This window comes from Glycine soja, unplaced genomic scaffold (genome assembly GCF_004193775.1).
Source record: "Glycine soja cultivar W05 unplaced genomic scaffold, ASM419377v2 tig00105152_1_pilon, whole genome shotgun sequence".
In the NCBI taxonomy this organism is placed as follows: domain Eukaryota; kingdom Viridiplantae; phylum Streptophyta; class Magnoliopsida; order Fabales; family Fabaceae; genus Glycine; species Glycine soja.
Window position 1 is genome coordinate 41024 of NW_021144508.1, and position 16314 is coordinate 57337.

A 16314-nucleotide genomic window follows, 5' to 3' on the forward strand; every position below is an offset into this window, starting at 1 on the left:
AAACACAAAAATTCTAAGTGTCTGATACACAACACTCGCTTAGTGCACAGTTGTGCTTAGCAAGTTCAGCAGATAATATGAGCTCGCTTAGCGTAGCGAGGCGCTTAGCGCGCTCATCGCGATTTCCAGAAAAAACAGGGGCTTTCTCAGCCCTTCACTTAGGCCCCTATTAGGCCATCTAACCCTAATCAAAACAAGCACATTGCAACCAGGATAAAACCCTAACTCCACTCTAACTAACAACTAACCTAACAGAACTAAGTACTAACAGAAATTCAACCTAACGCTAACTATGTTGACTAACTTAGAGTTTAAAACTAAAAATGAAAATGAATACAAGGTCAAAAAGCTTACTTGGATTTTTGAAAGTAGTTGCAAAAAGGAAGCAGATGTAGGCACTATAGGAATGTGAGCAAAATGCAGATGAATGCAAAGAGTGAGAAAGATGCTTTGTAAGAATGAAATGGTAACTGCCTATGACAATTGTGCCTTATTATTTTTAGCAGTTTCGTATGGCTCGCTTAGCGCACAACCGCGCTTAGCAAGTCCATATGACGTTTGCGTTTTAAAGGCCATACGCTTAGCGCGTCTGCTCGCTAGGCCTAATTCAAAATAAAAAAATACAGAGAAGTTTTTGGGCTTAGTGCGAAGATATGCGCTTAGCGCATTCTGCAGCTCTGATTGGTCCTGCAACTCTCGCTTAGCGGGCCGAGGCGCGCTTAGCGAATATAATGCTCCTTAATTGCAGTGATGGCCGCGCTTAGCACGAATAGGCTCACTCAGCGCAATTTGAAAGAATTAAATTCCAAAGAGGTTTTTGCGCTTAGCGAGTTTGTGCGCTTAGCCCAATTCCAAAAATTAAATTCTAGAGAAGCTATTGGGCTTAGTGCATCAGATGCACTTAGCAAGAACGCTCAGCTAATGATCAGGGATCAATGCGCTTAGCGCAAGCAAGAGCTAGCTTAGTGCGTGAAGACAATGGCGCTTAGCGCGAGTGGTGCGCTTAGCGAGTGGACAATAAAAAAAAATTAAGTTATTTTTCTATCCACAACTTCACAAAAGCTTTTTAACCCCTTTTTCAGTACTAAACATGCTGAATTCATACAATCACAAGCACTTAACTAAATGCAAGAAAAACAAAATTTAAAAAGGGTTGAGTTGCCTCCTAGTAAGCGCTCATTTAACGTCATTAGCTTGACACATAGTTCTTTGTTATCCTGGATCAATCTTGGTTCTCTCCTTCAGAATCTTCTCATCAAACTCCTTCACCTGTAAACAAACATTCTGGTCTAGCAATTTTTTTTTCTTCATTAAATAGATCAAAGCTGATCTGTTGGTCTTCAATACCCATTTCTTACTTTTTCTTCCCCATGTCCACTACACAGCTTGCAGTAGACATAAATGGTTGTCCCAAAATTAAGCGAATATTTGCATCTTCCTCAATGTCCATTACAATGAAGTCAGCAGGAAAGATAAGATGTTTTACCCGAACCAAAACATCCTCAATCACTCCATAAGGTCTGGTGATGGAGCGATCTGCTAACTGTAAAGTCATCCTAGTAGGCATTATCTCCAACTCTCCAAGTCTCCGGCACATGGAAAGTCGCATCAAATTAATACTGGCTCCCAAATCAATAAGAGTTTTGCCAACAAAAACTTCACCTATAGAACAAGGTATAGTGACACTATCAGGATCTTTATGTTTTGGTGGAAGGATACGTTGAATTACGGCACTGCAGTTTCCCTCCACAACTATGGTGTCACTATGGATGTGCTTGTTCTTCCTAGTTAGCATGTCTTTAAGAAATTTAGCATAGAGCGACATCTGCTATAGAGCTTCTCCAAAGGGCATGTAGTTTCTAGCTTCTTGAAAATATCCATAAATCTAGCTAGATGTCTTTCTTTTTCTTTCCTAGAAGGTACCAAAGGATATGGTACTTCTCTCCCTTCAGCTGAAGATGCTTCTTTCTTTTTCTCTTTAGCACAGTCACTCTTGCTTTTTCTCTTCTCGTCTTTTCTCTCTTTTTCTTTTTCATTTTTCTCATTTTTTTTCATTTTCTTTTTCTGTCTTTCTTTTTCTTTTTCCTTCTTTTCCTTCTCACTTATTTATTTTTCACTCACAATTATTGGTATCTCCTTCTACTGATCATCTTTTACTTCCACTTCTTCCTTAGTCTCACTCAAAGGTTCCAACACTGGGTCAATTTTTGGTTTAGTCACCAGCTGTTGTTTTTCTTCACCTATCCTCTTCTCACCTTTATTCATGTTCACCATTTTGCTTCTAGTCATAACAGCCTTGCACTCCTCCTTAGGATTCCTCTCTATGTTGGCTCCAAAGCTGCTTAACAGTCGGTCTGCCAATTGTTTTGCCAACTGTCCCACCTGGACTTTCTAGATTCTTGATGGCTGACTCTATGCTATTTTGATTGGACATGGATACTTGCATGAATTGAGCAAGAGTCTATTCCAGCTTTGTTGTTCTATCATAAAGACTAGGCCCTTGTTGCTGTGACCTGGTAGATGGTCCACCCTGGTCTTTATTGAACTGATTGCCAGGGTGAGTTCTCCACTATCCCTGGTGCTGATTATATTGTTGGCCATGTTGAAATCCAGAATACCCACCTACATTTAAGTTTGGTCTTGGCTGGTTCCCCATATTGTTCACTTCATGTGCTGTATCTTCTGTGGGAATGCAACAACCATAATTATGTGCTCCACCACATATAACACAACCTGCAACCAGCAAAACAAAATAGGTTGAAGGTTATCCAGAATGTAATTGGGTTGGCAACTTACTCAATGTTTCTGTTAATGCTTCAAGTTGCTTGGATAACAACCTGTTCTGTGCCAACAATGTGTCCTGTGATGTGAGCTCCAGCAGGCTTCTTTTGGTTGGGATGTGTGCTCTATCACGTAAAATTGCATGGTCACTAGCAGCCATATTTTTAATCAATTCCATGGCTTCTTCAGGGGTTTTCAATTTTATTTCTCCCCCTGCAGAAGCATCTAAAAGCTGCTTGGATTGTGGCCTTAACCCTTCAATGAAAATATTGAGCTGGATTGGTTCTAAAAATCCATGAGTGGGCGTCTTTCTTAGTAACCCACAAAATCTTTCCAAAGCCTCACTCAAGGACTCGTCTGGAAATTGATGAAAGGATGAGATGGCAACTTTTCCTTCAGCTATCTTAGACTCTGGAAGTATTTCTTCAAGAATTTTTCAACCACTTCATCCCAAGTCTTAAGACTATTACCTTTAAATGAATGGAGCCATCTTTTCGCCTCTCCAGACAAAGAAAATGAAAACAAGCTCAATGTAACAACATCCTCAAGCACACCAGCTATTCTGACAGTATTACTTATCTCAATATAGGTAGCTAGATGTGCATACGGGTCTTCATTGGGTAGACCATGAAACAAATTGTTTTGAATCAACTGAATTAATGGATGTGGATAGGTTATATTCTGAGCTTGTACCTCTGGCCGCGCAATGCTTGTGAAGAATTATGGCACAGAAGTACTTGAATAATCTTCCAGGGTCACTCGCCATGGCTCATCAGCCATGATATTGGCTTCAATTAATACTGTGTGAGATTCCTCTTGTTTTGGAAAACTAGAAGATGCCTCGGATGATATAGGTTCTTCCTGAATTATTGTTGCCTCAATGTCATGCAAAAGCTTTCTATTTCTTTCTACGTTCCTTTTCCCACAAGTTGCATTAATTTCCAAGTCTATGGGAATCAAAACACCTGCAAAAGACCTTCTTTGCATGCAAAACAAGCAAAACAATTGTTAACCAATTCCAAAGAACAATGAATTATGCAATAAATAAATCTTCACAAAATAAACAATGGAAAAAAATATATAACAAATAAATGCCTGCAATTTGAACTAAAGTTTTCTAAATAAAAAGAAGATTCCCCGGCAATGGCGCCAAAATACTTGTTTCCACCCCTAGGAATACTACTTGTTTGTGTGGGTGCGAAATCTACCAGCAAGTGCACCGGATCATCAAGTAAATAATTAAAACGGAATGATCCGAGTATCAAACTCAGGGAACCTATTTTACTTGGAAAAGTGTCATTCAAAATACAGCTGTTTGTAAAAAGAATTAAGTATCATGAATTGAAAACAAAGGTATATTCTATTGTAATCAAAGAAATATTAAACGTGAAAAATTGAGTGTGAAAACAGATAAGTAAAAGTGTTGGTTCCTTCCACTGAGATACTTGATGCAATTAGGATTTTTCTCTATTTGAAATTATTCCTGTGTTCTATGCCGAGGACAAAAATACCAACACCGATGTCTCGTGAGTTTAAACTAATTTAAACTAAACTTCGTTCATAGATGTCTCTTGTTGAACTTAGCCTAATTTAAACAGCATTATAAGCACAACATAATAAAAACTAGAGCCCTGCACACTATATCTAGCACTATAGTTATCTAGCCCTGCTCTATCAAGTTCCAAGGAAATAGTACATTTGTCAATGCTAAAGTTCCTAACAGCACACACCAATCGGTGATCAAACCACAAGCATGCATACAATAAGCTTAGATAGAAACATTGAACACATGAAAACAACCTCAAATAGATAATAAAAATATTTACATCAAGTTCTCAGTAAAAATTCCCAACAAAGGATTTTAGCCCTCCCTTACAAGGGAGCAACTTTCACAAAAAGGAGAAGGGTTTCAGAGAAAATACCAGATTACAAAGCAATGGGGATGTCTCCTCCACCTCTAAGAACCTAGAAAATAACTCTAAAACCTAGAATCTACCTAAAAGTTAGGACATTTGCTTCCTTGCTCAGCTTTTCCTTTGTTCTCTGCACACAATTCACAGTCAATTCAGACCTCTTTCACGTCATCACACTCTTTTTTTTTCCTATGCAAATCAGGCTTAAAAAGGCTTTCTAACCTCGAAGGCGCGCTTAGTGCCACTCTCATGCTTAGTGCGAGTAAGTGATATTTGGCTTAGCGCCAATCTTGCGCTTAGCGCAGAAGAGACAATCGCCTCGCTTAGCGAGCTGCATACGCGCTAAGCGCGTGCTGGCGTGGAAGAATTCTCTTCAGGCTTATCCTCATGCGCTAAGGCACTACTATCTCGCTTAGCGGTTTGGTCTCGCTAAGCGCATGGTTCAGGCTTAACGAGACAACACTTTTTGAACCTTCATAATTTTCTCCTTTTTACCAGAAATTGAAGTGAAATTTACATTAAATTCAATAGGAAGGCTTCTACTGAGCACAAATCAAAACTAAACTAGAAATATTTACAATCCTACCAAAAAATAACCATAAATTAGGAGATTCATTTACATTTTGGAAACTTTTCTATACAAAAATTAGTCGTAAAAGATGACTAACACTTTCCCAAGAGCTCTGAGACAAGTTAAAAATATCTAGTAGTAGCAGTTGACTATTTCACAAAGTGGGTCGAGGTCGAAACACTTGCCACAATAATTTCTAAAAGTATTGAAAACTTTGTGTTCAGACAAATAATTTGCAAGTTCGGGAATCCCGATGTCATAGTAACTAACTATGACACTCAATTCGTTGATAGACAATTCCACAATTGTTATCAAGGCTGAACATTAAGCAAAGGTTCACCTCTATAGAGCATCCTCAAACAAACGGACAAGCTGAGGTAGAAAATTGGATTATTCTATGTGGATTAAGGAAAAGAGTAAAAGAAACTAAAGGAAGCTGGATAGAGCAACTGCCACATGTCTTATGGCCATACTGGACCATATAAGAGAAACACCATTCAAGATGCTATACAAGACTAAAATGGCCATTCTTGTGGAAGTAGGAGAACTAACCTTTAGAATTGAAAATTTGTATCTGAACCACAATGAAGGAAATCTCATAGTCGAGCTTAACCTCATTGAAGAAAACAGAAAGGTGGTTGCCATAAGAGATATGGCACTGAAAAGAAAAATAGTGGCCAGGTACAACAAAAAGGTCATCCCACACACCTTTGAAGAAGAAGATTTAGTCTTACACAAAGCCATCGTCGACGGAAAAAATAATCACCACGAAAAACTCACAGAAAATTGGAAAGGACCTTACAGGGTGTCACAACCTACCCTTCGGCGGGAGGGCGACGCGAGACTCGCGGGATGCGTGTTCCACGAAAGGAATACGCGCGGAGTCGCCACCAACGTTTATTTGAGGAAAACGTCGGAAAAACCGGAAAAGACGCGATCTACGAACTTTTAAGTGAAAAGGTTCGGGAGTTGTATTTACGCACGGGGAAGGTATTAGCACCCCACACGTCCGTCCCAAGGGACGGCAGCCTTTAATCGAATGTGCAAACATGACTTTGATTTTTATGTTCCCTTTTTATGTCTTTATATCCTTTATACCCTTTATTATTTTTTTTCTCTTTTGTGGTCGACAAGGGTGTTTCCCTTTGCTCCTACGTATTCCTCAATTTGTGATGAGGAAATCAGACCTACGTAGTTCTTTCTTATCAAGCGATTCTTTTTTTACTCAAGAGGTGATCATTTTAAGGCGTTGGACCTTAAAAATGATCCATTTTACTTAGTGAGAAATTGAAAGGACAAACTTCAAAAACCTATTTTTGTGGACGAGCTTGACTAGGCGAGTTGATTTTAGCCTTAGCTTCACTTTAGTTATTAGTCAATTCGGTTAAGAATGAGAAATCCCAAAGACAAAACGTCCGATTGATTTTCCGCTTTATTTTACTAAAAGATGTTTTTTGATTATTATATTATTATTTACCTCTTTTTGATTTCCAACGTGGTTACGGCACGACCGAACGGTCGGAATTCATTTTAACCGAAGTTAACGGATAATACAATTCAAATGATCGGTGGAAATTTGTTTTATTTTTAGGTTAAGCGAGAAATGACTTAAGTAAAATGGCTTAAGCACGTCAAGAGGGGGTATAAAAAGTAAATGAAATGGGAATAAAAATACACGAAACACAATGTGGACCACCATGGGTACATAGAATGAATCGAAGAGCTTGGTTCGAGGTACTTACCCGTTGAAGATCGAAGAACGATGAAGAACGAATGAAGAACATCGAAGAACGGTCAAAAACTTTCACGAAATTCCTTACGGAAAACGTTTCGGAAGCGCCTCGGCTTAGATTTTCTTCACGGAAACAATTTTTCCAAGCAAATTCGAAAGAGAGAGAAGTGCCTAAGGGGCTGAACCCTTTTCTTCTTCACTTCCTCCCCTATTTATAGCAAAATAGGGGAGGTGGTTGCCGCCCAGCTCGCCTAGGCGAGCCAGGTTGCTTCCTCCAGAAGCAACAGCCTTCTGGAGGAATATTCTGGAGGGCCCAAGTGGGCCTGGGTGCTATTTGCACCCCTATTTTTACTAAGTACACCCCCTCTGCTTTTTTTTGGTGATTCTTTTTTCGTAAAGTTACGGAAACTTACGAATTTCGTAACGATACTTGTTTTCTTTCCGTAATGTTACGGAACCTTGCGGATTACATAATCATCACCTTTTTGACTTACGGAATGTTACAGAACCTCACTTAATTATGCAACGATGCTTCCATTTGATTTCCGGTGTGTCACGGAAACTTACGGATTGCGCATCAATATTTTATGGTTTTCCGGCATGTCCTGGAATTTCACAAATAGCCTAATGATGGGTGCCAAGCACCTCACAAGGACCAAAGAAAAGTCGCATGTCATCAAGCAAAGGTCCCCGGACGAAATTAGGGTATGACAGTTGCCCCTCTTTACTTGTCTTTTATTGGAGATAAAATGAAAGTAAAGATAAGACACTAATTTCGTTCCTCTCGATTTGACGAGAGTTGCAGGTGACCATAAAATCTCCACATGCAAATGGCTTGTTGTTCCCGGAATTTCAAAAATTGCCTAATGATGGGTGCCAAGCACCTCACAAGGACCAAAGAAAGGGCGCATGTCATCAAGCAAAGGTCCCCGGACGAAATTAGGGTATGACACTAATTTCGTTCCTCTCGGTTGACGAGAGTCGCGGGTGACCATAAAATTTCCGCCTGCAAATGACTTGTTGTTCCCGGAGGAACAAAAGGTGCAGAAGACTATGTCAGTCTCTACATGCTATCAAGCGTTCTGTCTTACAGATAGCAAAAGAATGTTTATACGGATAACCACTCGGGTATTTCCGCCCGTCAGCGTGACTCAAAAGTCAATATGACAGATCTTGTGAGTGCGGAAGATGATGTAAATCTCCGCGTGTCAACGGGCTTGTCGACCGCGATTGACGAAGGGTGCAGAATGACCACATTGGCCTCTGCTTGTCATCGGGCCTGTCGCCTCTGGATGAGAAAAGGGTGCGGATAACCGTAAGGTGTCTCCGCGTGTCATCGGGCCCGCCGCCTCTGGATGACAAAAGGGTGCGGATAACCGTAAGGTGTCTCCGCGTGTCATCGGGCCCGCCGCCTCTGGATGACAAAGGGTGCAGAATGACCTAATTTTGTCTCTGTGCGCCATCGGACACGGCTGTGTCTGAATGGCAAAGGGGTGCGGAATGACCAAATTTTGTCTCCGCATGTCATCGGGCCCGCCGCCTCTGGATGACAAAGGGTGCAGAATGACCAATTTTTGTCTCTGCGTGCCATTGGACACGACTGTGTCTGAATGGCAAAGGGGTGCGGAATGACCAAATTTTGTCTTCGCATGTCATCGGGCCCGCCGCCTCTGGATGACAAAGGATGCAGAATGACTAATTTTTGTCTCTGTGCGCCATCGGACACGACTGTGTCTGAATGGCAAAGGGGTGCGGAATGACCAAAGTTTGTCTCCGCGTGTCATCGGGCCCGCCGCCTCTGGATGACAAAGGGTGCAGAATGACCAATTTTTGTCTCTGCGCACCATCGGACACGACTGTGTCTGAATGGCAAAGGGGTGCGGAATGACCAAATTTTGTCTCCGCATGTCACATGACCTCAGGGTCAATATGACAGATCTTGTGGGGCGGCCGACAAAAGCAAGGCTCTTGCTCCTACGTATCCTCCAATGAGGAACTCAGACCTACGTAGTTCTAGATAACTTGTGAGACTTGAAAAAGTCTCCACCGGAAGATGCTGACATCTCCGGAAAGGGCGCAGATGACCACATTGGCCTCTGCTCATCAATCACACTTGGGGTCACTGAATGACGAGGTGCGGATAACCGTAAGGTGTCTCCGCGGGTTACCAGATCTTGGGTCATGGTAACAAAAAGCGGTGTGGTCGACAAAAGCAAGGCTTTTGCTCCTACGTATCCTCCAATGAGGAACTCAGACCTACGTAGTTCTGGATAACTTGTGAGACTTGAAAAAGTCTCGGTGTTTTCTTCACTAAAAATGCAAACATGCTTTAGCAAAGAGACAAATATTCCAACTGATTAGAGCAGCATATGCTTTTTTGAGTGAAAAAAAACAATGCGTTTACCGGGGAAGGAGAGTATGTTGATGAAATCCCCCATAACCATAAATGAGATTTTGGATGTTTAGCATTTCATTTCTAAATGACCATTTAGAGGAAACACTGGGTTCGACAAAATAGAAGAAAATCACTCAAAGTGTATCAATCTCGCACAGGTAAGTGTTTCATCCTAATTCTGAACCATAGATATGTCATGACTTGATTTTGCAATTTATTTCCTATCAAATCAAAAATTACATGCGTGATCATGGATCAATAGGACTTCCCTTGGGAATGGGTTCTTTTGATGGGTTTTTCGGCTTTTGTGTGTTTTTGGCTTTTGATTTTTTGGTTGGCTTTTTCCTTTTCTGTTTTTGTTTAGTGCGGGGCGAAAAAGTCGCTAGCGCACAAGATTTTGGTTGGCAATTAAAGGGGGAATACCATTTTAGGTCGTGGTTTCCTTTCCTTCTTTTGTTCATTTGGTGACAATTCTGTATTGTTCAGACATTGTCTAGTCCAAGGACCTCTCTGCACATTTCTTCTGGTTTCTTTGACCAGGAGCTTTCTTCTTGATGTGCCATCATTTTCTTCTATTTTCTAAACCCTTTTTGCACCATTTTAATTATTGATTGGTCTTAATTGTCAATTAATTAGGCAGTTTTATTATTTGGGCTCATTTAGCTAATTTGATGTTTTTAATCTAATTTCAGGAATTAATGAAACATTGGGCTTAATCCGGATTTTGGTTGTGGACTTGAAGAGGGCAAATAAAGCAGCGCTTACCTTAGTTAATTTCTAATTAGGAAATTTCGCAATTTTATTTTATGTTGTTCAGTGTTTATTTCGTTTTGGGCCAGAGTATTGTAATAGGGCCCAGTGACTCTGAGTGACTCTTTTTAAATAGCTGCCTTGGGATTCGTGCAGGGCATTCTATTCTGTTATGCTATTCATTATTCAGAGCTTTGTTTTAGGGTTTTCGTTTTTCTGTTTTGACGTTTCTGAGTTCGTAATGCAATTTTACGTTTTCTGCCTCTAATTACGAGTTCATTCTTGCTTCTTCTACTTTCATTTACGTTTCTGTTCATTTACGTTTCTGTTCATTTACGTTCTTGTTCATTTACGTTTCTGCTTCATGTTTCATTTGCGTTTTCTGTTTGAATCCATGGAAGGCTAGATTTTCTGGTGTTGTTTCCTTTTGAGGACGAAGCCCAACTCTCTTTGAGGTTTCGTTTGTAATGTGGTTTCCTGACAGTTTTCCCTTCACCAGTTATCCCAATTTCGTGAATATTAATCAGTGCACGCTTCGTGTTCGATTAATTGCCTCTGAGCCTAACTTGCGTTCATGCTTAATGGACGAAGGGCTAACTGGTGTATGTGGTGCCTAATCACGTATTGAAAACCCTAAGTTGATTTTCGCTTAGTAAATTGAAATAGGGTTGGATTAAGTGGTTGACTGTTAGGGACGAATTCTCCATAACCCAGGATAAGAGAGTGGCTTCTGAATCAGAGGAAACAACCCGTTTTTAGTATTAGTAGTTTCGTATTCCATTTTATTTGTTCTACTCTTTAATTACCAAACAACCAAACCCCCCCCCCCCCCCATCGTTACTGTTACTGCAAGTATATTATGAACATTTGGCTTGTCACTGCTCGTTGGGAAACGACCTAGGATCACTTCCTAGTTACTGCATTTTCATGTTTATTTGATTCGGGTACGGCCTCGATCAAATTTGGCGCCGTTGCCGGGGAGCAGTATCCAAAGGTTCATAATAGCTAGCTAGTGCTGTGTGTTTAATCCTTTCGTGTTTTATGTTTAATTGTTAGTATTGTGTTAGTATGTGTGTTAGTGTTGATTAGTGTCCTGGTATTTTGTTTAATGTGTGTTCTGTTTCAGTTTTACCATTAAGCGTTTCCCCTGTTTCAGTCTTGGGTGTTTTGCTGTGAAGATTGTGCTTGAAAACAGAGTAGTAGTAGAAATCAGCTTGCGGAAAAACAGAGTAGTAGTAGAAATCAATTAGAGACGGATTTTAGCGACCACCCATGCTGAATTAATTGGGATTTTTTGTTTTAGTAGCTAGGGTTGTTATTTTTGGCTGAATTTTTTTGTGGTAACTTCTTTTAATCCATATTTTGTGGGAAAAATAGCTAGAGCCTTTAGTTTGGTCAGATTTGAAAGTTCCAAAAAACTAGCAAATTTTGTGTTTGTCAAAACTTCAAACGGCCATAACTTTTGCTCCGGTTATCAGAATCGCAATTATTATATATGCATTTGGGGTAGAAAAAAATTTCCTACGCCGTGGCAGCCTGCCGTAGGCTAGCTGAGGTCTCCATCATCCAAAAAAAGCGATTCTGTCAAAAGTTTTTTTATTTTTCAAGTTTTATTCACTTATTTTTCTTAACCTACCAATTTTAACTTTCATAGTTAGACTTTGAATTTTTGCCTGAAATTTTTTGTGCTATCTTATCATCATTTTATAAGGTTGCTCACAAAATTTCAAGTCATTTGGATATCATTTGAGGGTAGCTGTAGTTCAAACCTACACCTTTATTTACATGACAAGGCAACTAGTTGTGTGCATGCTGAATGTAGTGTATGACTAGAGACAATCCATCTGACTTACAACCCTTTGATCCTGAGATAGATAGGACATTTCATAGATTAGTTAGGCATCATTTTATACCTTTTGATCATTCTGAGCATTCCATAACTGGTGAATCTGTGCATTCTGTTATTGGTGATTTTGAACATCCTGATCTTGAGCATTATAATTCTGAGCATTCTGATTCTGAGCATTCTGATTTTGCACATTCTGAGAACATGGCACAACCTCCACCTCGTGAGAGGACTCTAAGGGAAATGGCTGCACCTGATTTCACCTACGAAAGCTTGTGCATCCAATACCCTGATGAGGATGTCCCATATGTTCTTAAGACTGGACTGATTCATTTGCTTCCAAAGTTTCATGGCCTTGCAGGTGAAGACCCGCACAAACATTTGAAAGAATTTGACATTGTCTGCTCCACCATGAAACCCCCAGATGTCCAAGAGGATCACATATTTCTGAAGGCTTTTCCTCATTCATTAGAGGGAGTGGCAAAGGACTGGCTGTATTACCTTGCTCCAAGGTCCATCACGAGCTGGGATGACCTTAAGAGAGTATTCTTAGAAAAAGTTTTCCCTGCTTCTAGGACCACAACCATCAGGAAGGATATCTCAGGTATTAGACAACTCAGTGGAGAGAGCCTGTATGAGTACTGGGAGAGATTTAAGAAACTATGTGCCAGTTGCCCCCACCATCAGATTTCAGAACAACTTCTTCTCCAATATTTTTATGAAGGACTCAGTAATATGGAGAGAAGTATGATAGATGCTGCCAGTGGTGGAGCCCTTGGAGACATGACTCCTGCTGAAGCCAGAAATTTAATTGAGAAGATGGCCTCCAACTCCCAGCAGTTTAGCGCCAGAAATGATGCCATAGTCATTAGAGGAGTGCATGAGGTAGCTACAAACCCATCTGCATCATCTGAAACTAAGAAGCTTGAAGGCAAACTGGATGCGTTGGTCAACTTGGTAACCCAGCTGGCCTTGAATCAGAAATCTGTACCTGTCGCAAGGGTTTGTGGTTTGTGCTCCTCTGCTGACCACCATACAGACCTTTGCCCTTCCATGCAGCAACCTGGAGCAATTGAGCAGCCTGAAGCTTATGCTGCAAATATTTACAACAGACCTCCTCAACCTCAGCAGCAAAATCAACCACAGCAGAACAATTATGACCTTTCTAGCAACAGATACAACCCTGGATGGAGGAATCACCCTAACCTCAGATGGTCCAGCCCTCAGCAACAACAGCAGCCTGCTCCTTCCTTCCAAAATGCTGCTGGCCCAAGCAGACCATACATTCCTCCACCAATCCAACAACAGCAACAACCCCAGAAACAGCCAACAGTTGAGGCCCCTCCACAACCTTCCCTCGAAGAACTTGTGAGGCAAATGACTATGCAGAACATGCAGTTTCAGCAAGAGACCAGAGCCTCCATTCAAAGCTTAACCAATCAGATGGGACAATTAGTTACTCAATTGAATCAACAAGAGTCCCAGAATTCTGACAAGCTGCCTTCTCAAGCTGTCCAAAACCCCAAAAATGTCAGTGCCATTTCATTGAGGTCGGGAAAGCAATGTCAAGGACCTCAACCCGTAGCACCTTCCTCATCTGCAAATGAACCTGCCAAACTTCACTCTATTCCAGAAAAAGGTGATGACAAAAATTTACCTAACAATTTCTGTGCAGGTGAATCTTCTTCCACAGGTAATTCTGATTTGCAGAAGCAGCACATTCCCCCTCTTCCATTCCCTCCAAGAGCAATTTCCAACAAAAAAATGGAAGAGGCAGAGAAAGAGATCTTGGAAACGTTTAGAAAGGTAGAGGTAAACATACCTCTGTTGGATGCAATAAAGCAAATTCCAAGATATGCCAAATTCTTGAAGGAGCTGTGCACTAATAAGCGGAAGCTTAAAGGAAGTGAACGGATTAGCATGGGCAGAAATGTCTCCGCATTGATTGGTAAATCTGTTCCTCAAATTCCTGAAAAATGCAAAGATCCAGGTACATTTAGCATACCTTGTATCATAGAGAATAGTAAGTTTGACAATGCCATGCTAGATTTAGGAGCTTCTGTTAGTGTTATGCCTCTGTCAATTTTTAATTCTCTATCTCTAGGTCCCTTGCAGTCAACTGATGTGGTAATTCATTTAGCTAATAGAAGTGTTGCCTATCCTGTTGGTTTCATAGAAGATGTCTTAGTTAGAGTTGGTGAACTGATTTTCCCTGTTGATTTTTATATCTTGAATATGGAAGATGGATTTTCTCAAGGTTCAGTTCCCATCATTCTAGGCAGACCCTTTATGAAAACTGCTAGAACTAAGATAGATGTTTATGCAGGCACACTGTCCATGGAGTTTGGTGATATAACTGTTCATTTTAATATTCTGGCTGCTATGAAATACCCATCTGAAGATCTTTCTGTATTTCGTGCTGAAATAATTGACCATGTTGTTGATGAATACATGACTGATCTTTATTCTAATCTGCATGCCTCTCACTCTTCATGCATTGAGTCTGAAATTGTACTTGATCATATGTCTGAATTTGATGCTGAGAGTGAATCTGCGAGTGATATTGATTGCATGCCTGGTGGTGGTGTTTTACCTCTTGAGATTGATTTTATAGAGTCAGATAGGACTAACCATGTTTCAGGAAGTACACATACCTCTGATTTTCTTTATGAGGTAAAGGCTGAGAAACCATCTCCTTCTACCACTGTCCAGCCGACCACACCAGAATTGAAGCCTCTGCCATCAAATTTAAAATACGCTTACTTGGATGATAGCAAGAGTTTTCCAGTGATTATATCTTCCTCCCTTGCTGATGAGCAAGAGGAGAAGTTGTTGTCAGTTCTCAAGAAGCATAAGAAGGCTATAGGCTGGACCCTGGCGGACATTCCTGGTATTAGCCCATCCACATGTATGCATCGAATAAATTTAGAGGATGGAGCTAAACCAGTAAGACAGCCACAGAGAAGACTCAACCCGGTGATTCTTGATGCAGTGAAGAAGGAGATAACCAAGCTTTTGCAAGCTGGAATCATTTATCCTATCTCCGACAGCCAATGGGTGAGTCCCGTCCAGGTAGTCCCGAAAAAGACTGGCCTCACAGTGATCAGAAATGAGAAGGAGGAGCTGATTCCTACCTGGGTGCAGAACAGTTGGAGAGTCTGCATTGACTATAGGAGGCTGAACCAGGTTACCAAAAAGGACCATTTTCCCCTGCCATTCATTGACCAGATGCTTGAACGCCTGGCAGGTAAATCCCACTACTGTTTCCTTGATGGTTTTTCTGGTTATATGCAAATTACTATTGCTCCTGAGGATCAGGAAAAGACTACATTCACCTGCCCCTTCGGCACTTTTGCTTATAGGAGGATGCCTTTCGGTCTGTGCAATGCCCCTGGTACCTTCCAGCGGTGCATGATTAGTATTTTCAGTGATTTTTTAGAAAATTGCATAGAGGTGTTTATGGATGATTTCACTGTATATGGATCCTCTTTTGATGGTTGTTTGAATAGTTTGGAAAAAGTTTTGAATAGATGCATTGAAACTAACCTTGTTCTAAATTTTGAAAAATGTCATTTTATGGTTGAGCAAGGTATAGTTTTAGGCCACATTATTTCCAATAAGGGCATTGAAGTAGATCCTGCAAAAATTTCTGTTATTTCACAATTGCCTTACCCCTCTTGTGTGCGAGAGGTGCGATCTTTTCTTGGTCATGCAGGATTCTACAGGCGCTTTATAAGGGATTTTAGCAAAGTAGCCCTTCCACTGTCCAACTTGTTGCAAAAGGAGGTGGAGTTTGACTTTAATGACAGATGCAAAGAGGCTTTTGATTGCCTCAAAAGAGCGTTGACTACCACCCCCATCATCCAAGCACCCGATTGGACAACCCCTTTTGAGCTTATGTGTGATGCATCAAATTATGCATTGGGGGCTGTCCTTGCTCAGAAAATTGATAAATTGCCCAGGGTGATATATTATGCTTCTAGGACTTTAGATGCTGCCCAAGCAAATTATACTACTACTGAGAAAGAGCTTCTAGCCATAGTTTTTGCTCTTGAAAAATTTCGATCTTATTTGCTTGGTACTCGCATTATTGTTTATACTGACCATGCAGCTCTAAAGTACTTGTTGAAGAAGGCTGATTCTAAGCCTAGGTTGATCCGATGGATGCTCTGGCTCCAAGAGTTTGACTTGGAGATCCGTGATAGGAGCGGAGCACAAAATCTAGTTGCATTCTAGATCATGAGACTGACTCAGTCCTGCAGTTCTATCATTCTTCCGCACCGGGAGGTCATCTGGGTGTTCAAAGGACAGCTCGCAAAGTGCTTG

At 40.8% G+C, this 16314-nt stretch overlaps 1 protein-coding gene and 1 non-coding gene across 2 annotated transcripts; both read right to left on the reverse strand.

The window, feature by feature from the left end:
* Positions 1 to 1354: 1354 nt before the first annotated feature.
* On the reverse strand, positions 1355 to 1825 carry LOC114404627. The gene has a single exon (XM_028367509.1). It carries the CDS (start codon positions 1823 to 1825, stop codon positions 1355 to 1357), a length of 471 nt encoding a protein of 156 aa, XP_028223310.1.
* A 10745-nt stretch (positions 1826 to 12570) lies between these two features.
* On the reverse strand, positions 12571 to 12677 carry LOC114404628. Its single transcript, XR_003665062.1, has one exon. It is a non-coding gene; the product is annotated as a small nucleolar RNA R71 (small nucleolar RNA).
* Between the last annotated feature and the right edge of the window lie 3637 nt (positions 12678 to 16314).